General features: G+C 51.7%; 3 protein-coding genes across 5 annotated transcripts in view; 1 reads left to right on the top strand and 2 right to left on the bottom strand.

Moving 5' to 3' along the window:
• Positions 1 to 12375, bottom strand: part of ark2n (arkadia (rnf111) N-terminal like PKA signaling regulator 2n) — a 14336-nt gene extending 1961 nt beyond the window's left edge. Inside the window, exons 1-4 of one of the 3 annotated variants that reach the window (XM_084460406.1) lie at positions 11120 to 12375; positions 8812 to 9743; positions 1100 to 1327; positions 1 to 59 (exon numbers count right to left, since the gene is read on the bottom strand). The exon at positions 1 to 59 is cut by the window's left edge and continues 53 nt beyond it. In XM_084460406.1, the coding sequence (XP_084316532.1) occupies positions 1 to 59; positions 1100 to 1327; positions 8812 to 9694 (1170 nt within the window). In that variant the 5' untranslated portion in view covers positions 9695 to 9743; positions 11120 to 12375. Of the gene's footprint in view, positions 60 to 1099; positions 1328 to 8811; positions 10713 to 11119 lie in introns of those variants that run through there. The other 2 variants (XM_084460405.1, XM_084460407.1) reach the window with 2 other exon arrangements.
• A 1004-nt stretch (positions 12376 to 13379) lies between these two features.
• atp5fa1 (ATP synthase F1 subunit alpha) lies at positions 13380 to 21523 on the top strand. Its single transcript, XM_084460394.1, has 11 exons — positions 13380 to 13532; positions 14222 to 14300; positions 14596 to 14765; positions 15066 to 15239; positions 15566 to 15732; positions 15993 to 16293; positions 16429 to 16653; positions 16810 to 16917; positions 17856 to 18000; positions 19850 to 20000; positions 21294 to 21523. Exons 1-11 carry the CDS (start codon positions 13473 to 13475, stop codon positions 21370 to 21372), a joined length of 1659 nt encoding a protein of 552 aa, XP_084316520.1. The 5' UTR covers positions 13380 to 13472; the 3' UTR covers positions 21373 to 21523.
• A 1027-nt stretch (positions 21524 to 22550) lies between these two features.
• On the bottom strand, positions 22551 to 25985 carry LOC311327138 (tubulin beta-4B chain). The gene is made up of 4 exons (XM_084460165.1): positions 25860 to 25985; positions 24084 to 24192; positions 23885 to 23995; positions 22551 to 23732 (listed from the first exon to the last, which is right to left on the bottom strand). Exons 1-4 carry the CDS (start codon positions 25914 to 25916, stop codon positions 22672 to 22674), a joined length of 1338 nt encoding a protein of 445 aa, XP_084316291.1. The 5' UTR covers positions 25917 to 25985; the 3' UTR covers positions 22551 to 22671.
• Between the last annotated feature and the right edge of the window lie 371 nt (positions 25986 to 26356).

Below are 26356 nucleotides of genomic sequence, written 5' to 3'. Positions count from 1 at the left end.
CGTGATCTGGCCCGCCAGCTGGGAGGACGCCCGGTGGGAAAGCTCCGCCTCCATCTGGTCTGAAACACACACAACACACAGAACACAAACAACACACATTAGACTGAGAGTACACGAGCACACACCCACACCCACACCCACACCCACACCCACACCCACACCCACACCCACACACACACACACAACCATCAAAGAGCCCAGGGACAGACAGATTTAACACTTAGGTGAAACATGACAACACTCTCAACAGTGATGAAGGACTGGGGACTGAACTGCTGGTTCTGGATGTGAGGGGCTGAGAGCCTCTTCAAACAATGAGAACCTGCCTGCTGGTCTGGATGTGAGGGGCTGAGAGCCTCTTCAAACCCAGGCTCTGTTATACTCCAGAGAGAACTCTACAGTACGAGAGAGAGACACCGTGCTTCAGCGTTCTAACACCTAAGACCCCAGCAGCCCCAGTAACACAGAGAACATGTCGGTACGCTGGGGTTCTAACATGTCGGTACGCTGGGGTTCTAACATGTCGGTACGCTGGGGTTCTAACATGTCGGTACGCTGGGGTTCTAACATGTCGGTACGCTGAGGTTCTAACATGTCGGTACGCTGGGGTTCTAACATGTCGGTACGCTGGGGTTCTAACATGTCGGTACGCTGGGGTTCTAACATGTCGGTACGCTGGGGTTCTAACATGTCGGTACGCTGGGGTTCTAACATGTCGGTACGCTAGGGTTCTAACATGTCGGTACGCTAGGGTTCTAACATGTCGGTACGCTAGGGTTCTAACATGTCGGTACGCTGGGGTTCTAACATGTCGGTACGCTAGGGTTCTAACATGTCGGTACGCTAGGGTTCTAACATGTCGGTACGCTAGGGTTCTAACATGTCGGTACGCTGGGGTTCTAACATGTCGGTACGCTGGGGTTCTAACATGTCGGTACGCTAGGGTTCTAACATGTCGGTACGCTAGGGTTCTAACATGTCGGTACGCTGGGGTTCTAACATGTCGGTACGCTGGGGTTCTAACATGTCGGTACGCTGGGGTTCTAACATGTCGGTACGCTAGGGTTCTAACATGTCGGTACGCTGGGTTGTAACTGACCTGGGAGAGAGCTTAGCACCCTGACACCGCCCGCAGCGCCAGAAACTGCCACATCCTGGTCTCTGAGTGTTCTCACATCCTGGTCTCTGAGTGTTCTCACATCCTGGTCTCTGAGTGTTTTTATCTCCTGCCTGATCACCGACGTCCGGATGGTCACCAGACTCCTCCTACTCTCCAGGTTAGAATCAGAGTCTGAAATATCATAGTGACCCACCACTGGAGGCCCGTCTGCAGGGGACACACACACACACACACACACACACACACACACACACACAGAAACAACTGCATTATTCAAACCAGGTGAGAGGCCATCTGGCCAGGCTTGGTCAGGGTGTTTCACCCTTGCGGCCACTATCATTACATTACGATTACAAACGCTTTTAGCCAAAGCAACTTCAAATAACTGCATTTAACGTAGGTAGTCAGTGTGCTACTACTCGCCAGCTCCCAGGTGCATCTCCTCTCTAAACTAGTGACCAAGAGCCTCATCTAGTGCTGAAGGCAGTGTGAGAGTAGCAAAATATAAATATAATAAGACCATAAAGACAATAAACATTAAGAGAGAGGATCCAGGTAGTGCTAGCATTAGCACACTCTTCACACACTGCAAGGCTCGTTCCACACACACACACACACACACACGCATGCACGCGCACACACGCACGCACGCACGAACACACACAGGTGAATTCCACCTGCCACACACGTTCACACAGCACCATCACGTTGCAAACGCTCGTTATTAAATTCAATATCTGCAGAGTGGAATAATGTAGGATAGTCGTGATGTCATAATTTGACTGTTGCACCACCACCAAAAACAAGCTCTTTAAAACATGGCTGCCCTCGGAGTGTCCCCGTGAATAACCCTCAAATCTGCTCTCAGAACCAAATGACCTTACACACTGTTCCTCTCAACGCTCAGATGAGCTGCGGCTAGGAAACCTGAAATGTTCCACGTAGGATGAACAATGGCTGAGAATTCTTCGGCCTAATGTGAACGGTTTGCAAAGAGATCATAATCAAAACAAATTGTACAGAAATTAGTTTAAGGTCTCAGTTTTAATGCTTTTCAAATAACAGCCATTCACAGACAAAAACTACTACTGGATGCAATCATTACAAAAAAATATCAAGTCAATGTTCTTTCAACAAAAGGTAATGAGACACAGTGAATGCAATAAGGCAGCAGTAGTTTCACCAACAGGAAATCAAATAAGGAGCAGAATGCAGTAACCAGACTAGACCAAGGCCTGTTCAACCTCACAAGGGACCCCTCTGTCACCTCCCTGGGTCGGACCAGCGGGGTGCTGGGAGGGTGGGGGTCGGACCAGAGAGGGGCTGGGAGGGTGGGGGTCGGACCAGAGGGGTGCTGGGAGGGTGGGGGTCGGACCAGGGGGGGGCTGGGAGGGTGGGGGTCATGTCACCTCCCTGGGTCGGACCAGAGGGTGCTGGGAGGGTGGGGGTCGGACCAGAGGGTGCTGGGAGGGTGGGGGTCGGACCAGAGGGGTGCTGTGAGGGTGGGGGTCGGACCAGAGGGGGGCTGGGAGGGTGGGGGTGGGACCAGAGGGGTTCTGGGAGGGTGGGGTCGGACCAGAGGGGTGCTGGGAGGGTGGGGGTCGGACCAGAGGGGTGCTGGGAGGGTGGGGGTCGGACCAGAGGGGTGCTGGGAGGGTGGGGGTCGGACCAGAGGGGTGCTGGGAGGGTGGGGGTCGGACCAGAGGGGTGCTGGGAGGGTGTGGGTCGGACCAGAGGGGGGCTGGGAGGGTGGGGGTCGGACCAGAGGGGTGCTGGGAGGGTGGGGGTCGGACCAGAGGGGTGCTGGGAGGGTGGGGGTCGGACCAGAGGGGTGCTGGAAGGGTGTGGTTCTGTCCCAAATCAGCCGTCTACGCCCACCCATACACTTCCAGACCCTCGCCGGTGCGGCCCAGGGGTAGAATTGGGACGAGGCCACAGTTGGCAATACCCTATAGGCCGAGACTCTGGTAGCGTCACACACCGTCAGCCAATCAGACTGAGTGCCACAGGGAGGTCACCTGGACTGGGTGCTGGGGAGGGGGGTGCAGTGCATTATGGGAAGGAGTCAAGGAGAGTAAATGGGGCTGGTGGCACTGTCCAGGGTTATCTAGCCAATCACATCCCAGGTTGAAGCCTGGTGATAAAAACCCCCAATATAAACCAAGATAATCTCTTTGGTAAACATCAAACCTGTTCCTCTCTCATCATCCCAATCAAATGGAAAATAGCCACTCCACTAAATATGGAGACAATATTCATACATTTCTGAAATGGCACAGCAGGAAAACACCGGGGAAATCCTGTTGACTTGAGAAGAAACGTGACCAAAATATTGCCTACTTTGCAGTAGGGATGCACCGATTGTGACATTCTGTGACTGATTTGATGTTTAAAATAACAATTTGGCCGAAAGCCAATACCGATATTTGTTGTCGTTATTTATTGCCATGGAAACAAAGAAATCTTCATTATTAAAAAAAATAAAGTTAGTAAAATTAAAGTCTTTCAGCTCTTTATCACACCATCGTTGAACGAGGACAAATTCAATCATACAAATGTATTAAACAACCATCAACATAACCTTAATTCACATGACAATTATGAAAAATCAGGGCTTCAAAAGCCTTTTTGTGGTCTTATTTGCCCGTGGGCCGATGGGCAGTCAGTCAACCAGGAGAACATCAGCTGGTACATCGGTGCACCCCTACTCTGCAGACACGCTACTGAGAAGGCGTCTGTCCGTCCTGGTGGATAGGGACACACATGCTGGCTCACAGGCCACCAGGAGGGACAGCGTGACGCAGGTCAACGACAGATCTCCAATCCTCTGTAGACCTTGGTCTAAATGGTGAGCGGTACATTTTCATGAACGTATGGAAAAGCTCGGAGCCTTCTGATAGGCTGAAGCTGATGAGCCGGTAGGTTATTCCGTCTGCCGGCGTTTCCTGGGTGCGTAGGTAGTGTCAGGAGAGAGGCGGGGGTCCACGCCTCGACCCCGTCTCTAAAACTAGCTGGAGGAGGATGAGGAGCGCGTCCTACCCTCCCCCCCCTCCCCTCCCACCTCCCCCCACCTCAATAACCACAGGTTGAGAACCAGAGAAGGACACTTTGTCACCTGTATCAGTTTGTCTGTGTTGGAGAATCAGTAAACATTAGCTAGATAACATGCACAACAAAGAACCCCCCCCCACCCCGTCTGAGCCCCCAGCTCGGTTCTGTTGGTGTGAGACCTGAACCCCCCCCCCCGTCTGAGCCCAGCTCGGTTCTGTTGGTGAGACCTGAACCCCCCCACCCCCGTCTGAGCCCCCAGCTCGGTTCTGTTGGTGTGAGACCTGGTTTCCTTTAGATAAAAGTACTGAACTACTGAAAGAGGCAGCGTTTGCTTCCAAGCACAGATGAGGCCGTGTGTACGCAGACAGACCCAGCAGACATGAGGGCGTGTGGACGCAGACAGACCCAGCAGACATGAGGCGGTGTGTACGCAGACAGACCCAGTAGACAGACCCAGTAGACATGAGGCCGTGTGTACGCAGACAGACCCAGCAGACATGAGGGCGTGTGTACGCAGACAGACCCAGTAGACATGAGGCGGTGTGGACGCAGACAGACCCAGCAGACAGACCCAGTAGACATGAGGCCGTGTGGACGCAGACAGACCCAGTAGACATGAGGCCGTGTGTACGCAGACAGACCCAGTAGACATGAGGCCGTGTGTACGCAGACAGACCCAGCAGCAGACATGAGGGCGTGTGTACGCAGACAGACCCAGCAGACATGAGGCCGTGTGGACGCAGACAGACCCAGTAGACATGAGGGCGTGTGGACGCAGACAGACCCAGCAGACATGAGGCCGTGTGGACGCAGACAGACCCAGTAGACCGCAGCTGGTAAACACAACCTTGAGTGAGTGAGTGAGTGAGTGAGTGAGTGAGTGAGTGAGTGAGTGAGTGAGTGAGTGGATCGAGGTTTGAGGCTCTTCACATTGCTGTTAATACCCAGTAGAAAACACGGCCACGCCCACACCCTCTCTCATCTCTGGCCAGGTGTCTCAGTACTACATCACAATCAACGCAAGAGAAGAAAACTAAACGCCATCATGTAAAAAATAAAAAAGTGTGTGTGGGCGGGGGGGGGGGGGGGGGACAAAGCACATGGTAATGACCGTAGCTAAGCAACAGTGTTTTGAGTTTGACATCGAAATTGATTCAACAGATCGTGTGGGGTTAGGAATATTGCATTCAGAATACAATGAGCTATTTCTATAGTACAAGTTTGGTGTTAGTAAAGCTATGCCACCAAAATAAAGGTCGCAAGAAGAGTCTTCCGTCCAGGTTTGGGACACCCACGGGTGGGGGACACCCACAGGTCCCCTTGGGTGGGGGACAGGTCCCACAGGTCCCCTTGGGTGACAGGACTTCCTGGGTGAGTCGATGGCACAAAGACGATGGCCCCGCTACTCTTCCCAGCCTCGGTTCAGGATGACAAGGCACATGCTAGGAAGCCCCCTGCCTATTGGCTGCCTGGGTGCTGTAATGCACATCTCTACAACATGACCTGACTGTGTGTGTGTGTGTGTGTGTGTGTGTGTGTGTGTGTGGGCTGGTAAACAAGTAAACTCTTGGAATAGGCCATACATCGCAAGCATCGAGAGCTGTAACTTGTGGATACGTATCGAAGGTCTGTGTCATCTATGCTCGTTGTCAGATAGCTGAATTAGCTCAATAGGTTGCCGTAGAAACAAAAGTCGTTTGGCCGCGAGTGACCGAATCAGTGAGCCGTTTTTTTTAAAACCCAAAAATTCAAAAAAAATCTTTTAGATCTCACAGTGATGGCGCCAGCAGAGTCCCTGAGCCGGGCGTCCTGTCCCAGACGCGTCCTTCACTCAACCAACTCGCCCGGCTGACCGTGGTCGTGTTGGTTTGGGACCGAGCCGGCCCGTCTCCAAATAGGAACGCCCACCGTGCTCACCGACCCGACCCGACCCGACCAGAACAGAACAGAACAACTCTGGGTTCTCAGTGTAGCCGTTGGCTCGGTGAGGAAAAAACAAACTGACTCCACAGAAAGAGTTGAGAACAGAGAACAGACCCCCCCCTGCTGGGGCGTTGAGTCGCCACGGAAACCTGGATCCCTTCAAAAACAGTAACACACTACTACAGCCAGCTCCCGTGAGAACCACAACAGCATCAACAACAACAACAACAAGGACAACGACAGGGAGACACATCTAAACGTTCATCAGCCCGGGGTCGGAGATGTCCATGTTTCCGTTCTGAGTAACCACTTCCGACAAAAGGTTGTTGTTGTTGTTGTTGATAGGCGCCGGGGCCACGCCCGCGTTCTCCCGGGCCAACAGGTACGCCGCCATGGTCTCCTGCGACTCCGACGACGGCAGGAAGGAGGTGGGGGGCGACGGGCGCGGCGCCCGCTGGTGGCGGTGGTGGTGGTGATGGTGGCGCCGGCCGCCCCCGCCGCCCTCCCGGGGGTCGCTGGAGTGCTTGGACGAGTCGTTGTCGTCGTCGTCGTCCGAGTCGAGGCGCGTGAGCTTCTCCATCCAGACGCGGAAGCGCTCCTCGGTCTGGCGCTGCATGGTGGCGAAGCGCGTCATGGCCTCCTCCAGGACGCTGCCCAGGCTGTTTCTGTCCCAGGGGCCCTGAATGTGAGCGCCCGCGCCCGGTCCCTCCGCACGGCTGAAGACCGCTTTAAACACATTGAGGCCAGGCCGTAAGAAAGACAACAGTGGAGCAGGAGAAGAAACTTCACAAACTTGCATTGTTCGGCGTTCGGGGGCTTTTTTGGGGGGGGAAGGGGGGAGGGGTAAGAAAAAGAAAATATTTTTGGAGGGGGGGGGGGGGGGGGGGGTTTGTTACGTGCGTGCAGATCGACTCTTGACATGCGGATGATGGACTAGGTCATGCAGCGGCGGTCTGTGTGGTAGAATGCGGTAATGGCTGAAAACATGGAGGTCTAGAGATCCGGACGGACCGGCTGCTGTCCAGAGGTGCAGTTGGGTGGCGCCCTCGGGCGGCGCCTGCTCTCTACGAGGCTCGACAACAAACAAAACCAATAATACCGCTACAAACAAAACAAAAACAAGCGAATTAACTACAGCTCGCTCTTCCGACACCACACACTCACAAAAAGATTTCAACCCAAATGTGGATGACTGTTCGTTTCCACGGGCTAAACCGTTTCAAATGTCGGGTCAAACGGGCCTCATTTGGTTTACGGGCTGCAGCTATACAGCTGTGGGTATAAGAGACACTCGTCCTCATACTGCCAATCAATTACCTCTCTTACTGTATCCAATCAGATCACTGCAAAGAAACAGGACCATTCCTAACACTGCAGGTCGCATCACAATGTTGCTGAAAAGAGCGCCAGAACAAAGCTTTCATTAAAAACCACTCAGAGAAGGAGAGATAAACACCGTCTAGAGAGTGAACACACAGGCATACAAGGTCTTTCTCAAAGTACTCGGCTAAGTCTATTTGACTTTCTACGCAGAGGTCTCACACACACACACACACACACACACACACACACACACACACACACACACACACACACACACACACACACACACAATGAATCAAGAGCTCTCACCAGAGAATTTCCCAGGGCCTACGGCTACGGCAAGACTAGGAAATATTAAATCAACACGGGTCCAGCAAGAGAGCAGAACACAGCTACAGCACCGAGACCCAAACACGACACCATGACGGGTCTGGGGGGAACCCACAAGGGCCCGGTCACGTCCACAAACACTTCCCTCCCACCTGGATCTGCTCTGACCCCACACGCTAAACGCTATGAACTATTGGGGAACCCCTGAGAAATACACCACTTCAATTCAGCCTCTCTCTATTGGTTCAAAGTAGGTTTCTCTACAGGAGTAGCTGCTTCTGATCAGCAGAGCTTATACACAATCCCAGTCTTTATGGATGCTACTGTGTGGGTCGGCTACGCTGTTGAGCAACAGGTAAGAGTTAGACTTGACCCTGCGGCCGCTGCTGAGCACAGCGAGATAACAGCCCGGGTCTGTTGTGTCTACGGACAGTTAACGCTTGGTATGAACAGCAGCTCACTATATGGCATGACAAAATAAACAAAACAAGACAGAACAAACACAGCCTGTTGGTGATGTATTCAGTAAAATGAGGCCTAGATACCCACGACATGCAAACGGACGATGACAAGTACGTCTGGAACAGAAGACTTAGTACAGGTGGTCCAGGTGAACACGGATGGTTTAATGTGTGTGACCTGCCAAGTCATGGTGGATGAGAACGAATGGCGTGACAGAAATGATACAGGACATTGAGAGACGCTTCTGAGGTCTAAAGGGTCAGCTAACGGTCAGCTAGTCTGAGTCGTGTTACTAGGTAGGGTAACCTGAAGAGTCTTGGGTGCGTGTTGGATATACCTACGGTCACCCCAGCCTGTGTGAGTGACAGACCCAGTCTATGTTCTGGTCTGGGACTTCTTTGGGAGGTGTTAGATCATGTTCATTACTGTCCGTCAGTAGTAGAGTCAGTGAGGGTTTTCGAGGGAGATGTCTTAGCAGAATGTGTGCAACTTGGGGACAGCTAGGTTACATAAATGTGTGGTGGAGTCTTGTCAAGCTGGCTGGGCGGTATGGTGTGTGTGTGTGTGTGTGTGTGTGTGTGTGTGTGTCAGGCTGCTGTTACCTGGGATGTCTGTGTTGATTGTCTTGCCCCCGGCGGCCTCGTCGTCGTCGTCGTCCGAGGAGGAGGAGCTCGAGTCGCAGGTGAGGTCGCTGTCGCTCGTGCTGCTGTCCTGCAGCAGGTTGTACTTCTTCCTGGCCGCCGCCTCCCTCTTCTGCCGCAGCAGACGCATGCGCTCTTTGTGCTTCTGGCTCCGGTGACCTTTAACCTTCGCCAGACGGCCGTTGGTCTGTTTCTCCGGCCCGGCGCCACCGGTCGCCACCGCCGCTGAGAACGCGGAGGGCTGGCAGCGGTTCTTCTTCGCCCCCATCATGTTGGGCGTGGACATCTCGCTCTCCGAGCGCGAGCGCCGAGACTTGCGCCCACCGCCCGATGCCGCCGCCACCTGCCCGCCCACCGCCGTTCCCAGGTCAGCCCCGCCTTCCGCGCCCCCGCCGGCCTCGCGCCCCCCGGCCCCGCGCCCCCCCGCCCCGCGCGCCCCGTCCTCCCCGGAGGAGAGAGTGTCCGAGTCCGCCAGGTGTCCGCTGGAGGAGGGGGAGAGCATGCAGGGGTTGGAGGAGTCGCTCTCGTAGGCGGCGCGGGCGGCGGCGGGCTTGTCGCTGCCCGTGGAGGCGTGCTGGGGCTCCGGAGAGTCCCTACGAAGCTCCTTCATCAGGCAGGGCATGGACAGCAGCCCCGGCTCGCCCCCCTCCGCCTGCAGGGGGCTGTCGGACTCCTTCTCTCCCGGGGGGGAGCTGGTGGTGGTGGTGGTGGTCTCGGTTTTCAGGCCTTCGTCCCGTTCCCCGCCCCCAACGGCAGCAGCTGTGGACCCCCCCTCCGACGGACACTCCGGGAAGCTCTCGGCGTCGACAAACTCCTCGGTCTTCTCCGAGTCGGCCATCTTCATGCTAGTTGAGCACAGAGCCCCACGTTCTGACTGTCATAGACGACTGCGCCTGGAACGACATGTCAAGTCAAGTCACTCACACTGATGGGCCATGAACACACAAGTCAAAGGTCAAAGGGAAGCTGCATCTATTTGAAACGGTATTAGCCATCATTAGCCTGCACTAATGTGCCGCCAAGTGCAAAATACTTAGTCTAGCTAGCTCTTCATTGCCAGTGTCACTGACCAAGGTAATGGTAGCTAGCTGTAATGGTGTCATGTTTAACACTTATGTACCATTACGTCTGCTACTATGAAATTCAAGTAGAGGCTCAAGTCTGCGCCAACACCTCGACACCAGGACAAGGGTAGAGGACAAGGGTAGAGGACAAGGGTAGAGGACAAGGGAAGAGGACAAGGGAAGAGGACAAGGGAAGAGGACAAGGGAAGAGGCTCGACACAGACTGAGCCTCATTCATCATGTATGGATCACTAACACTGGGGTGAGCATTGAGCAAGTAGATCCCCTACTGTTGCTCTAACCTGGCTAAGCTGCAACAGAGCCTGGCTCATGAGGTTCGTTGGTTTTCTCTATCCGGACACCCCCCCCCCCCCGTCCCGGGTCGCACGAATGGGACAGAAATGGAAGCAAGCTGCCTTGTAAACAAAGCAGCCTCTAACCTACACGTCACCCCAGACATCTTGTCAGATATCATCATCTCATAACGCGGGGGGGCCGCCCCCTTCCTCGGTGTGTGTGTGTGATAACACGGTCCCGGTGCACCGCGGGGCGACCCCGCTCACCCAAACAGGAACCCCAGTCTTCTCAGGTCAGGAGAGAGGGCTAGTCTGGGCTAACCTCGACCTGCTCGATTTACAACCATGAAATTAACCCACTGTCCAGTAGAAGCTGCTACTTCTGATACCACAAGTTGATAGTGGCTGTTTCCAGGTCAGCTCATATCACGTTAGCCCGAGACCTAGCCTCCCTAGCCCGCTAGCATTACCCCGCACACCGCTAGCCCTGGATGAGGAGAGCCAGCTAGCCCTGGATGAGGAGGCGAGCCAGCTAGCCCTGGATGAGGAGGCGAGCCAGCTAGCCCTGGATGAGGAGGCGAGCCAGCTAGCCCTGGATGAGGAGGCGAGCCAGCTAGCCCTGGATGAGGAGGCGAGCCAGCTAGCCCTGGATGAGGAGGCGAGCCAGCTAGCCCTGGATGAGGAGGCGAGCCAGCTAGCCCTGGATGAGGAGGCGAGCCAGCTAGCCCTGGATGAGGAGGCGAGCCAGCTAGCCCTGGATGAGGAGGCGAGCCAGCTAGCCCTGGATGAGGAGGCGAGCCAGCTAGCCCTGGATGAGGAGGCGAGCCAGCTAGCCCTGGATGAGGAGGCGAGCCAGCTAGCCCTGGATGAGGAGGCGAGCCAGCTAGCTAAGCTAACTAGCTAACTTACCCGGATGTTATACTCTTGTCTTTCCACTGTCCGACTTTTTCGACATTTTAATGAATTCGATGCCTCTTATCTTAGCCCGCATGGGTAATACACTAGTAATAAACCACGTAAGACTTCTGAAGTGGTCCTGTGATCCACTCACACTCCTCTGGAGGCGTTATTCGAGCTAGCTGGTTCAAAATGTCCCCATCCCCGATCCTCAGCCGTTGTTCACATAAAACTACATGCGCCATATCCGTGCTGGCTGGTGGGGGCTCTGCTGCTAGCGCCCCCTGGCGGAGTGGAGGAGGGACTGGGTACTGCATCGATTTTCTCACTCCACATTCTATATCAGTCATGTTCATTTGGTTGCGTTTTGAGAATGACACTGCGTTTGCTAAGAAAAAACCCTCAGTTGATCATGATTAGACTAATTAGCTAGAATATGCATTTCGAAGTGAGAACACATACGCATCAGGGTCGCCAATGAAATGCTTCTGCTTTTAACCACTGTCCTTCCCCAAGGGCAGAAGACAGTAGGCTTGTGTATGAGTCTCTCCTGGGGACCAGTCCCAGTCCTCCTGCTGTCCCTCTTTGACCAGTCCAAGTCCTCCTGCTGTCCCTCTTTGACCAGTCCCAGTCCTCCTGCTGTCCCTCTTTGACCAGTCCCAGTCCTCCTGCTGTCCCTCTTTGACCAGTCCAAGTCCTCCTGCTGTCTCTCTTTGTCGGGGACGGACAGCGTTAGCGATGCGTTCTTAATCTGCATGTTTTTGGTATTGGGTTCTTTGTGGGGGAAACCCTTGCGAACACGGGGAGAACATGCAAACCTTACACAGACACACCGGCCCTGGAGATACCCCACCTGGGTACCTGACCACCCCGGGAGATACCCCACCTGAGTACCTGACTACCCTGGGAGATACCCCACCTGAGTACCTGACTACCCTGGAGAGATACCCCACCTGAGTACCTGACCACCCTGGGAGATACCCCACCTGGGTACCTGACTATCTTGGGAGATACCCCACCTGAGTACCTGACTACCCTGGGAGATACCCCACCTGAGTACCTGACTACCCTGGAGAGATACCCCACCTGAGTACCTGACAACCCTGGGAGATACCCCACCTGGGTACCTGACTACCCTGGAGAGATACCCCACCTGAGTACCCTGGAGATACCCCACCTGGGTACCTGACCACCCTGGGAGATACCCCACCTGAGTACCTGACTACCCTGGGAGATACCCCACCTGAGTACCTGACTACCCTGGGAGATACCCCACCTGAGTACCTGACAACCCTGGGAGATACCCCACCTGGGTACCTGACTACCCTGGAGAGATACCCCACCTGAGTACCTGACTACCCTGGGAGATACCCCACCTGAGCACCTGACTACCCTGGGAGATACCCCACCTGAGTACCTCGAGAGAGAGCTTTCTGCCAGTCCAAACACGTGTCTCTGTGACCTTCTCACGTCCAGATCTGGTTCAATCCCGTTGACGTGGCCGTGTTTCGGGAGGCGCTGTGGTTCCCCCCCCCCCCCCCCCCCCTCCCCACCCAGGGGGCGGTTCGGTGCACTCCAGACTCCCCCCTCACCCCCCAGTCCTAACCTGACGTCTCTAGCGCCCCCACATGGGAGCTGGCTTCGCTCAAAGTTTTGTATTCATTTATGGAACCACCCTGTGACTCAGATCCACTCCAAAATGTAATGAATTCTTCTTTGACCGGTGCTACACCACTCTGCCGAGTTTCATAAAAATTGGTTAGGTGGTCTTTAAGTAATCCTGCTTACTAACAAACTATCAAACTAACACACACCATCACACACGCCACCGAAAACATGACCTCTTGCTGTGCGCTGCTGCTGGTCTGGATGGTGACTTGATGCAGTGTGTAGTTTTGGTGCCATCTAGTGGTGAGATTGCAGATTGCGACCAACTCAATACATTGAATTAAACATGGCCATATTGTATGTAGATATAAAGGTATCATCCTTATTCTACGCTAAGGAAAATGGATTTTTACACCAATTTAAAACTACTTATGAAATTATATTCAAATTCTGCCAAATCCGTTAATTTTATTTTCACCAATAGATTTCGCCAAAAACTAGACACTAGACTTTTTTTGTTGTTGAACTTTTACTAATACTTCATCCACTTTGACTTTCCCAGACATTATTTCGCCAATATCCCTGTCAATAATAACGTGTAGATTAATAAATCCGTCGATAAAATAAAAACAGATTAATCGGATGAAGTGTTTCCGGGTCACGGTGACCTTTCTCTCCTCACCGCCGCGGCCGCCATCTTGTGTACTCTGCTCTGCTGCCCGGTCCTGAGTCGGACCCCCTCGTCTAGGAACCAAACATGCTGTCAGTTCGCCTCGCAGCGGCCCTCGCCCGGGCTCTGCCTAAACGGGCAGGATATGTAAGCATATTTATCTCATTATTCTCTTGAATTAATGTGTTTTTAACCAAAAACTGTTGTAATCTGTGTCTCAATGATGGTCAAAGTGAAGGCCGCCATCTTGCACTTGAGGAGCCGTTTCATGCAAGTGCGTAACTGACTTGGGATTTAATTTCTATAACTTTAATGCCTCAGATCGAGACGAAAGTACATTATTTTTGATAATCTGAGCCCTTCTGAATCCATGACGTCATTTCCCTGTGAATGTCCCGCAGCCTCGTTAGGCAGGTTAGTTATTGAATGAAGGTCAGGTTTTAACAGCTAATCCACAGGGACCGGTTCCAAACCTGACAGTTTGCTCACATCCTTTCCCCTTTATTCTGACCGTGCACGTCTGTGTGATCTTAACTATTAAATTGTATATATGAGCTAGAAAGTATAGTTGTGCTCTTGTGACGGTAGTCAGTCGGTTAATTGATTACTGACATTACTGACACACATGACAAGGTGGTGGAGATAGAGGGCGTTAACTGACCAAGTAACTGACCAAGTCTGACAAACTGACATCGCATGAACAAGTTTGAGGTTGCAAGTGACCTCCTTGTAACATTAGCGACAAGGTCAAAGCCATTCAAGGACTGCAGTGTCATTCTGTTACAGTATCACATGTTTGCATGACTTTTTTTCTCTCCTCAATCTGTTTTTTGCAGGTATCCAAATCTCTCCCAGCTGCATGTGTTGGAGTCCATCACCTCCACACCGCCAGAGCTACATGGCTGCAGAAGACAGGTCAGCGCTCATCTCACGCAGACTACCTGACCGCATCACAGTAACAGAGCTTATACTGGCTGCTTGACAAAATGGATACTCCCAATGAGTCTGATCCCAGGCCACAGGGGCAGCGACGTTCAATGTATAGACACACCGACCACATTCCTTACTGAAATGATAATCAATTTGTGCCATTGCTGTGTGAATGAGAGGCCATTATAAAGCTCGTTAGATAAAAGCACTATATAACTGCAGTCGGTCTACCATTTTGACCTTTGACCTGATGATAACGGATGTGATTGGTGCGTCGCAGGCACCGCGGAGGTGTCGTCCATCCTGGAGGAGAAGATCTTGGGAGCCGACACCAGCGCTGACCTGGAGGAGACCGGCCGCGTGCTGTCCATCGGGGACGGTATCGCCAGGGTGTACGGCCTCAGGAACGTCCAGGCCGAGGAGATGGTGGAGTTCTCCTCAGGACTCAAGGTTAGGGGGCGCTACCGCTGAGGTCAAAACCCTGGAGAATGGAGGGTTTATTTTTAGGCGTTAGTATTTTCGGGAAGTAGGACCATTGGCATTAGAACAAGTACTTCAGTTGCATGAGAACAAGTACTTCAGTTGCATTAGAACAAGTACTTCAGTTACATGGATGACATGCACACTGTCACTAGTCCCATGTAATTCTGTAAGGCTTTCATGAAGCATGGGTCAATATGATTCCATTCTCTGACTGCTGTGTGTATAAATCCTCCAGTGTGACTGACGGTCTGTCCTCTCCCCTCACAGGGTATGTCTCTGAATTTGGAGCCCGACAACGTGGGCGTGGTGGTGTTCGGTAACGACAAGCTGATCAAGGAGGGGGACATCGTGAAGAGAACCGGCGCCATCGTGGACGTACCCGTTGGCCTGGAGCTGCTGGGACGCGTGGTGGACGCCCTGGGAAACGCCATCGATGGAAAGGTCCGGAAAATGACCCGTCTACTGTACTCGATACTGTAGACTGGTGTAGCTCAACATGCACTGCATCTTCAGATTTGTTTTCAAATCAAATCAAACTTTATTTGTATAGCGCATTTCATACACAGAGGCAACACAATGTGCTTTACAGAGAGCAATGGGAGGGGGGCATAGGTCCCACCCCTACATATCCCAGAGGGAAGCAAAAAAAACAGTTTTAATTTGATAGTATACACCATTTAAAAAAAAAAAAAAAAGGACATTGAAGTTGTAGTATTGTGCTGGCCCTCTCACAGCTAACGTTGTTGTTCCCCTCTGGTCCTGGTCAGGGTCCGCTGGGTAACAGCATCCGCAGGCGTGTGGGTCTGAAGGCCCCGGGCATCATCCCTCGCATCTCCGTCAGGGAGCCCATGCAGACGGGGATCAAGGCCGTGGACAGCCTGGTGCCCATCGGGCGTGGCCAGCGCGAGCTCATCATCGGTGACAGGCAGACCGGGTAAGAGGACTGGATCACCCTGGAGGTCATCGGACTGTCTCAAGAATGTCTCTAAGGCCTGGGGACTAGTTACAGGACAGCTGGTGCCTATAGCAGTGGGATCAGATCAGAGTCATAGCATCTGGGATCTGTTCATTAATTCCTGACCCCAAGTTGTATTGTCATTCTCCCATAGGCGGTATTTTATCGGTCTGTCAGCTTTCAGGTGAACTTAGAATATTCCAAAAGCACTAATGTTCATCTTCTCCCCCCCCCCACAGGAAAACCGCCATCGCCATCGACACCATCATCAACCAGAAGCGCTTCAACGAGGGCACGGAGGAGAAGAAGAAGCTGTACTGCATCTACGTGGCCATCGGCCAGAAGAGGTCCACCGTGGCCCAGCTGGTGAAGAGGCTGACGGACGCCGACGCCATGAAGTACACCATCGTGGTGTCCGCCACCGCCTCCGACGCCGCGCCCCTGCAGTACCTGGCGCCCTACTCCGGCTGCTCCATGGGAGAGTACTTCAGAGACAACGGCAAGCACGCCCTCATCATCTACGACGATCTGTCCAAGCAGGTGAGGAGGACGAGTCATTATTCTCAATATGTTTTGATATTTTTGTGCGTTTTGATTACTGCTGGACCCCTGACCTTTTGGATAGGATTTGACCTTGTGACCTTAACCGACCTGCCCCCCCCCCCCCCCCCCCAGGCCGTGGCCTACCGTCAGATGTCCCTGCTGCTGCGCCGGCCCCCTGGTCGTGAGGCGTACCCCGGAGACGTGTTCTACCTGCACTCCCGCCTGCTGGAGAGGGCCGCCAAGATGAACGACAACTTCGGCGGCGGCTCCCTCACCGCCCTGCCCGTCATCGAGACGCAGGCGGGAGACGTGTCCGCCTACATTCCAACCAACGTCATCTCCATCACAGACGGACAGGTGTGTGTGTGGGTGTGTGTGTGTGTGTGTTTGCATTTTCAGAGGTTTCGCTGAGACGATCTAACATGAAATTATCCTGTGAATTCATCAAACTCATCACCTGATTTGAATAATGAGCTGATGATCGGCCATCTTGCATCCCTTCTTCCCCCTCAGATCTTCCTGGAGACGGAGCTGTTCTACAAGGGGATCCGTCCCGCCATCAACGTGGGTCTGTCTGTGTCCCGCGTCGGCTCAGCCGCCCAGACCAGAGCCATGAAGCAGGTCAGCCCTCAACACAGCTGACCAGTACAGGCCTAGCATAGCCCTCAACACCAAGTACAGGCCTAGCATAGCCCTCAACACCAAGTACAGGCCTAGCATAGCCCTCAACACCAAGTACAGGCCTAGCATAGCCCTCAACACCAAGTACAGGCCTAGCATAGCCCTCAACACCAAGTACAGGCCTAGCATAGCCCTCAACACCAAGTACAGGCCTAGCATAGCCCTCAACACCAAGTACAGGCCTAGCATAGCCCTCAACACCAAGTACAGGCCTAGCATAGCCCTCAACACCAAGTACAGGCCTAGCATAGCCCTCAACACCAAGTACAGGCCTAGCATAGCCCTCAACACAGCTGACCAGTACAGGCCTAGCATAGCCCTCAACACAGCTGACCAGCACAGGCCTAGCATAGCCCTCAACACCAAGCACAGGCCATAGCATAGCCCTCAACACCAAGTACAGGCCATAGCATAGCCCTCAACACCAAGCACAGGCCATAGCATAGCCCTCAACACCAAGTACAGGCCTAGCATAGCCCTCAACACCAAGTACAGACCATAGAAAGCATCTCTTGTTTATGTTTTGGTCACTCACTTGGTGTTGGTGCGCAAGGAAAAATAGTTCCTATTGGAACTTGAGGAAATGCTGGAATAAAGCGTACATCTAGATATTATCTATCATTAGATTCGTAGATATTATCTATCATTAGATTCATCTCGGCCTGCAGAATCTACCTAGCTGGTTTGGAGTCGATTAGTGAGAGAATAACTCCATTGGGAAAACACTGATGTGACTATAAAACAGAACACTAGGGGACAATGTGGTAAATAACCATACAACATTATATTTACTTTTTGATTGCGGATTTAAAGCTTTAATGATGGATCCAACATGGAAGTGAAGTTCTGATTCCTCGTGGGTTAATCCCATCCTCTAGGTGGCCGGTACCATGAAGCTGGAGCTGGCCCAGTACCGTGAGGTGGCCGCCTTCGCCCAGTTCGGATCTGACCTCGACGCTGCCACCCAGCAGCTGCTGAACCGCGGCGTCCGTCTGACAGAGCTCCTGAAGCAGGGACAGTACTGTGAGTATCTGAGCTAGGATGGATGAGTATCTGAGCTAGGGGGGATGAGTATCTGAGATGGGGGGAGTGAGTATCTGAGCTAGGGGAAATGAGTATCTGAGCTAGGGGGGATGAGTATCTGAGCTAGGAGGGATGAGTATCAGCTAGGGGGATGAGTATCTGAGCTAGGAGGGATGAGTATCAGCTAGGGGGATGAGTATCTGAGCTAGGAGGGATGCGTATCAGCTAGGGGGATGAGTATCTGAGCTAGTCGGAATGAGTATCTGAGCTAGGGGGGATGAGTATCTGAGCCAGGGGGGATGAGTATCTGAGCTAGGGGGGATGAGTATCAGCTAGGGGGATGAGTATCAGCTAGGGGGATGAGTATCAGCTAGGGGGGATGAGTATCAGCTAGGGGGATGAGTATCAGCTAGGGGGGATGAGTATCTGAGCTAGGAGGGATGAGTATCTGAGCTAGGGGGGATGAGCATCTGAGCTAGGAGGGATGGGTATCTGAGCTAGGAGGATGAGTATATGAGCTAGGGGGGATGAGTATATGAGCTAGGGGGGATGAGTATATGAGCTAGGAGGATGAGTATATGAGCTAGGGGGGATGAGTATATGAGCTAGGAGGATGAGTATATGAGCTAGGGGGGATGAGTATATGAGCTAGGAGGAATGAGTATATGAGCTAGGGGGGATGAGTATGAGCTAGGATGAGTATCTGAGCTAGGGGGATGAGTATCTGAGCTAGGAGGGATGAGTATCAGAGCTAGGGGGATGAGTATCTGAGCTAGGGGGAATGAGTATCAGCTAGGGGGGATGAGTATCTGAGCGAGGGGGGATGAGTATCAGCTAGGGGGGATGAGTATCTGAGCTAGGGGGAATGAGTATCAGCTAGGGGGGATGAGTATCTGAGCTAGGGGGGATGAGAGCTAGGGGGAATGAGTATCAGCTAGGGGGAATGAGTATCAGCTAGGGGGGATGAGTATCTGAGCTAGGGGGGATGAGAGCTAGGGGGAATGAGTATCAGCTAGGGGGGATGAGTATCTGCTAGGGGGGATGAGTATCTGCTAGGGGGGATGAGAGCTAGGGGGAATGAGTATCAGCTAGGGGGGGTGAGTATCAGCTAGGGGGGATGAGTATCAGCTAGGGGGAATGAGTATCAGCTAGGGGGGATGAGAGCTAGGGGGGATGAGAGCATCAGCTAGGGGGGATGAGTATCAGCTAGGGGGGATGAGAGCTAGGGGGGAATGAGTATCAGCTAGGGGGGATGAGTATCTGAGCTAGGGGGGATGAGTATCTGAGCTAGGAGGGATGAGTATCTGAGCTAGGGGGAATGAGTATCTGAGCTAGGGGGAATGAGTATCTGAGCTAGGGGGAATGAGTATCAGCTAGGGGGGATGAGAGCTAGGGGGGATGAGAGCATCAGCTAGGGGGGATGAGTATCAGCTAGGGGGGATGAGAGCTAGGGGGGAATGAGTATCAGCTAGGGGGGATGAGTATCTGAGCTAGGGGGGATGAGTATCTGAGCTAGGAGGGATGAGTATCTGAGCTAGGGGGAATGAGTATCTGAGCTAGGGGGAATGAGTATCTGAGCTAGGGGGAATGAGTATCTGAGCTAGGGGGAATGAGTATCTGAGCTAGGGGGAATGAGTATCTGAGCTAGGGGGAGTGAGTATCTGAGCTAGGAGGGATGAGTATCTGAGCTAGGGGGGATGAGTATCTGTTAGTATCTTGTTTTTGACCAAGTTTCAAGGCTGGATTTAAGTGTGGCTCCGTACTGATTTGAGTAGCTGTTCTCATGCTTATCTGCCTTCTGGTTCTCAGTATTACAGTGTGTGTGGATAATAACATGCTCTCTCTGCAGGCCCCATGGCCATCGAGGAGCAGGTGACGGTCATCTACGCTGGCGTGAGGGGACACTTGGACAAAATGGAGCCCAGCAAGATCACTAGGTTCGAGAAGGCTTTCCTGCAGCACGTCCTGAGCCAGCACCAGGAGCTGCTGGCAACGATCAGGTAAGATGACCTGGAACCTACCTAGCATTGGGCTGGTTAGATGAGAACCTGGACCCTACCTAGCGTTGGGCTGGTTAGATAAGAACCTGGAACCTACCTAGCGTTGGGCTGGTTAGATAAGCTAACCTGGAACCTACCTAGCATTGGGCTGGTTAGATGACCTGGAACCTACCTAGCGTTGGGCTGGTTAGATAAGCTAACCTGGACCCTACCTAGCGTTGGGCTGATTAGATAAGAACCTGGAACCTACCTAGCGTTGGGCTGATTAGATAAGAACCTGGAACCTACCTAGCGTTGGGCTGGTTAGATAAGAACCTGGAACCTACCTAGCATTGGGCTGATTAGATAAGAACCTGGAACCTACCTAGCGTTGGGCTGGTTAGATAAGAACCTGGAACCTACCTAGCGTTGGGCTGATTAGATAAGAACCTGGAACCTACCTAGCGTTGGGCTGGTTAGATAAGAACCTGGAACCTACCTAGCGTTGGGCTGGTTAGATAAGAACCTGGAACCTACCTAGCGTTGGGCTGGTTAGATAAGAACCTGGAACCTACCTAGCATTGGGCTGATTAGATAAGAACCTGGAACCTACCTAGCATTGGGCTGGTTAGATGAGAACCTGGAACCTACCTAGCATTGGGCTGGTTAGATGAGAACCTGGAACCTACCTAGCGTTGGGCTGGTTAGATGACCTGGAACCTACCTAGCGTTGGGCTGGTTAGATAAGAACCTGGAACCTACCTAGCATTGGGCTGATTAGATAAGAACCTGGAACCTACCTAGCATTGGGCTGGTTAGATAAGAACCTGGACCCTACCTAGCGTTGGGCTGATTAGATAAGAACCTGGACCCTACCTAGCGTTGGGCTGGTTAGATAAGAACCTGGAACCTACCTAGCGTTGGGCTGGTTAGATAAGAACCTGGAACCTACCTAGCGTTGGGCTGGTTAGATGACCTGGAACCTACCTAGCGTTGGGCTGGTTAGATTAGCTAACCTGGAACCTACCTAGCATTGGGCTGGTTGCCCATACATTCGGTCTTAAAACTAAAGGACCATGGTGGGCGCCCCGGTGGCTCGATGGGTTGGGGCGCTTGCCATGTAAAGGCTAGTCCTTACCGCAGCGGCGATTCGAATCCGGCCCACGTCCTTTGCTGCATGTCTCCCCCTCTCCCCTTTCCTGTCTGTCCTTCCTCTGTCCTATCCTAATAATGCAGAAATTACATAAAATAGTGTAAAAAAAAAAGTGTCTTCTGTGCATGGGACAATGTTCTGAAACCTTTTATCTCTTGCAGGACCGACGGCCAAATCTCAGAGACGGCAGACGCCAAATTGAAGAAGATCGTCTTGGACTTCCTCGCCAGCTTTGAGTAGTTTAATTTTTGGTCAAAAGATGTTTTGTCAATGTTTGCATAGTGCACTCTGGTTAAACTTTCTATGAACTCAGAAATTCAAGTGGCACTTGATTGTTAATGTACAGATATCGCCTAACATAATAAAATATTCCTATGCCAGGAGCCCTGGACTCCCTTGCTTCACTGACTCTTATTGCTTCCTGAATTTGGAATATTCGGATATTGATATGAAATATATATGTAATTGTCTGAGATGTATTGAAGCCCTTTATGCTATAAATTATTCTTGGATTGATCACTATTTGTAGTATGAATGAGATGTAATGTACTGTAGGCCACATCCCCCGTGTCTGTCATGGCACCCTACCATGAGCTTTAAGTAGCTTCTTTGGGGACCAATTCACATACATATGTACTTCTCTCATTATTTCCAATGTCTGTGTATCGTGTGTGTGAATAAAAACCAAACCAAGGATGGTACAATTGCTTGCATATTAGTTTTGACTTTATGTATCCCCAAAACATATTGTAATCTCTTGGCATAAGCCTTAACCAGACTGACATTATAATCTCTTGGCATAAGCCTTAACCAGACTGATATGAAAGAGGCCAAGAGGAGGTGGTGTAAACTTGGTCTTTGTACTGTAAGTGTAGTGACGTTATCTACTGGAAATGTTCATTTGTTCACTGACCAACCTGTAAAAGGCTAATGCTGGATATATTAAAAGGTACGAGTCCAGTTAATGATGAAATTATCTTGAGTGGCTGGAACTTGAGTAGCTATACAGCTATGATAGCCACCTGGCCCTAACCTACCCTTGCCCCCTGGCCCTGTGTAACCTACCCTTGCCACCTGACCCAGACCTACCCTTGCCATCTGGCCCTGTGTAACCCATCCTCGTTCCCTCTGAGCAGGGAGGCTACCAGGTGTTAAACAGCCACACTAAACATGTTATGCCAAGAATGTCATCCTAGGATAGTGGGTCATTGCCCTTGTAATGACTGAGGATTTTTTTTTTTATTTGTTTAATGTGCTGAATTCACTATATCCATGTTCCGTTCAAGTGCGAAACCATCAGACGTGCCACGGTATGGCTTATTGCAAAACAAATGCATTACTGTGCTGTGAAGGTGGGTAGAAAAATTACAAACGGAACAGGCTACAAAACGTAGGCTTTTAAAATTTATTTGGTTGAGCAGCTGCAATGTGATAGCTTGAGAACGGCAACATAGCCACAAACAAAAATATAAAGAGGGACAGAAAACCAGTGGGGAAAATAGAATCAGGAAAGTAGCATACTTGTTTTGACACAAACATTTAAGCCAGCTCCTCCTCTCCTTCCTCCTCAAACTCGCCCTCCTCCTCGGCGGTGGCGTCCTGGTACTGCTGGTACTCGGACACCAGGTCGTTCATGTTGCTCTCGGCCTCCGTGAACTCCATCTCGTCCATGCCCTCGCCCGTGTACCAGTGCAGGAAGGCCTTGCGGCGGAACATGGCGGTGAACTGCTCCGAGATGCGCTTGAACAGCTCCTGGATGGCCGTGCTGTTGCCGATGAAGGTGGCGGACATCTTGAGGCCGCGCGGCGGGATGTCGCAGACGGCCGTCTTCACGTTGTTGGGGATCCACTCCACGAAGTAGCTGCTGTTCTTGTTCTGCACGTTCAGCATCTGCTCGTCAACCTCCTTCATGGACATGCGCCCGCGGAAGATGGCCGCCACGGTGAGGTAGCGCCCGTGGCGGGGGTCGCAGGCGGCCATCATGTTCTTGGCGTCGAACATCTGCTGGGTGAGCTCGGGCACCGTCAGGGCGCGGTACTGCTGGCTCCCCCTGCTGGTGAGGGGGGCGAAGCCCGGCATGAAGAAGTGCAGGCGGGGAAAGGGCACCATGTTGACGGCCAGCTTGCGGAGGTCGGCGTTGAGCTGGCCGGGGAAGCGAAGGCAGGTGGTCACCCCGCTCATGGTGGCCGACACCAGGTGGTTGAGGTCGCCGTAGGTGGGCGTGGTGAGTTTGAGTGTACGGAAGCAGATGTCGTACAGGGCCTCATTGTCAATGCAGTAGGTCTCGTCTGTGTTCTCGACCAGCTGGTGGACGGAGAGAGTGGCGTTGTAGGGCTCCACCACGGTGTCGGACACCTTGGGCGAGGGCACCACGCTGAAGGTGTTCATGATGCGGTCGGGGTACTCTTCGCGGATCTTGCTGATCATCAGGGTGCCCATGCCCGAGCCGGTGCCCCCTCCCAGGGAGTGTGTGAGCTGGAAACCCTGGAGACAGTCGCAGCTCTCCGCCTCCTTCCTCACCACGTCCAGGACAGAATCCACCAGCTCCGCCCCCTCTGTATAATGACCCTTGGCCCAGTTGTTTCCAGCACCACTCTGGCCTGTGGAGACATGAAAACATTTAATATATTTCTAATTGCGATGTTATTGGCCAACACTCGCCAACAAAACCAGAGATAAGATTAGACAAATTGTCTTCCTTATAGAGTTCTTATTTTATCAGTAGGATGAAATAGGCTACATGTTAACTCACCAAAGACAAAGTTGTCAGGTCTAAAGATCTGTCCAAAAGGACCAGACCTCACAGAGTCCATGGTGCCAGGCTCCAAGTCCACCAACACGGCACGAGGGACATACTTTCCACCTAGTAAACACAAACAAGTTATTGCAGTTACAGACGCATTAAACTGAATGCATGTTAAAATGTATTTTCTCCACATACAGACTCATACCTGATGCTTCGTTGAAATACACGTTGATTCTCTCCAGCTGCAGGTCGCTGTCCCCGTGGTAGGACCCGGTGGGGTCGATGCCATGCTCGTCACTGATCACCTCCCAGAACTGAGGAGGACAGCAGGTCTCAGATCAGATAACAGGGCTCAGACAGCAGGTCTCAGATCAGATAACAGGGCTCGTGAAGGGCAGCAGGTCTCAGATCAGATAACAGGGCTCGTGAAGGACAGCAGGTCTCAGATCAGATAACAGGGCTCGTGAAGGACAGCAGGTCTCAGATCAGATAACAAGGCTCAGACAGCAGGTCTCAGATCAGATAACGGGGCTCGTGAAGGACAGCAGGTCAAAGATCAGATAACAGGGCTCGTGAAGGACAGCAGGTCTCAGATCAGATAACAGGGCTCGTGAAGGACAGCAGGTCTCAGATCAGATAACAGGGCTCAGACAGCAGGTCTCAGATCAGATAACAGGGCTCGTGAAGGGCAGCAGGTCTCAGATCAGATAACAGGGCTCGTGAAGGACAGCAGGTCTCAGATCAGATAACAGGGCTCGTGAAGGACAGCAGGTCTCAGATCAGATAACAAGGCTCAGACAGCAGGTCTCAGATCAGATAACGGGGCTCGTGAATGACAGCAGGTCTCAGATCAGATAACAGGGCTCGTGAAGGGCAGCAGGTCTCAGATCAGATAACAGGGCTCGTGAAGGGCAGCAGGTCTCAGATCAGATAACAGGGCTCGTGAAGGACAGCAGGTCTCAGATCAGATAACAGGGCTCGTGAAGGACAGCAGGTCTCAGATCAGATAACAGGGCTCGTGAAGGACAGCAGGTCTCAGATCAGATAACAGGGCTCGTGAAGGACAGCAGGTCTCAGATCAGATAACAGGGCTCGTGAAGGGCAGGCACAAAAGACGTTTTGCCGCCTAGAGCGTTAATTAAATGAACAATATAAAAATTGTATAAAAAATAATATAAGAAAATGTATGTTATGCAAAACTAATGTAATATCTACGTTTTTGTGGAAAAACAAGTGAATTATCCTCATTTGAACCATGATCTGTGAGGTGAATAACATTTTTTTTTTTTTCTCACTAAATATTGATTGAATTTATAGTAATAAGAGGTACAAACAATGTTTATCTGAATTTTGAGGTTTCTGACATTTTTTGGATAATTAAATATTTGAATATTTTGGCTGTTACAGAAAAACGATTATGACAGCAGGGTGAACTAGTCACGTGACCCTAACGTCACTATGAAAACGTACATCCGGGTACCTTATAGTTCTAACGTATGGGGACATTTAACGGTTTAGTTTCAAATCACTGAGGTAAATAAAGCCGTTTGCCGAATTGGTGTAGCTAAGGGCTAATACCCCCAGTGATATGGCCTGACGTTAAATGTGAATCCGACATATTAGATTTAAAAAACAATTGTTTCAATTACTTTAATATTAGTTAATTATATTAGCAGGGTGGAAATGTCTTACTCTGGAGAAACGTTAGTGCTAACTAGGCTAGTGAAAGCTAATGCTAGTGCTAACTAGGCTAGCGGTAGAAGCTAATGTTAGTGCTAACTAGGCTAGCGGTAGAAGCTAATGCTAGTGCTAACTAGGCTAGCGGTAGAAGCTAATGCTAGTGCTAACTAGGCTAGTGAAAGCTAATGCTAGTGCTAGCTAGGCTAGTGAAAGCTAATGCTAGTGCTAGCTAGGCTAGCGGTAGCTACAGTAGCCCACAACAGTTTGAGCTCAATGAAGGGAATGTTCTGGAAGGACCAACCTTCGCTCCGATCTGGTTCCCGCACTGCCCCGCCTGCAGGTGCACGATCTCCCTCATGTTGATGGATCCTAGATAAACTTGAGCTACAAAAGACGTTAGAGTCGACACACAACAGCTTTCACTCGACTAAATATCTTAAAAATGGCAAAAGAAGCGGGTGTCGAGACTTATAAACGGTTGCAACGGTGAGGCGATTGGTCTAAAACACTGTCAATCATAAAACAGCGGTATTTCATTGGACAGAAAAAGTCCATTCCTAATGTTGATTGGTCGCTTTTCTTCGCCATCCCGATCACGTGGGAAGCCAGGCTAGCTGATTGGCTCCTGGTTCAAACAGACTGTTGTCAATGGTAACTGGTACAGAACCGTTGGGCGGTCTCTGGTTTTGTATTCCTGTAACTAAGCACGCTAACGAACAAACTGATATAACTGATATAACACTAATGGATAGACAACATTGGGCAGGGTGTAAGGACTAGACAGATCAGTACAAATAC

The sequence above is a fragment of the Borostomias antarcticus genome (assembly GCF_949987555.1).
Source record: "Borostomias antarcticus genome assembly, chromosome: 2".
Classification (NCBI taxonomy): domain Eukaryota; kingdom Metazoa; phylum Chordata; class Actinopteri; order Stomiiformes; family Stomiidae; genus Borostomias; species Borostomias antarcticus.
Note: the sequence above shows the minus strand (reverse complement) of the source record. Positions and strands in the feature narration are given on the sequence as shown.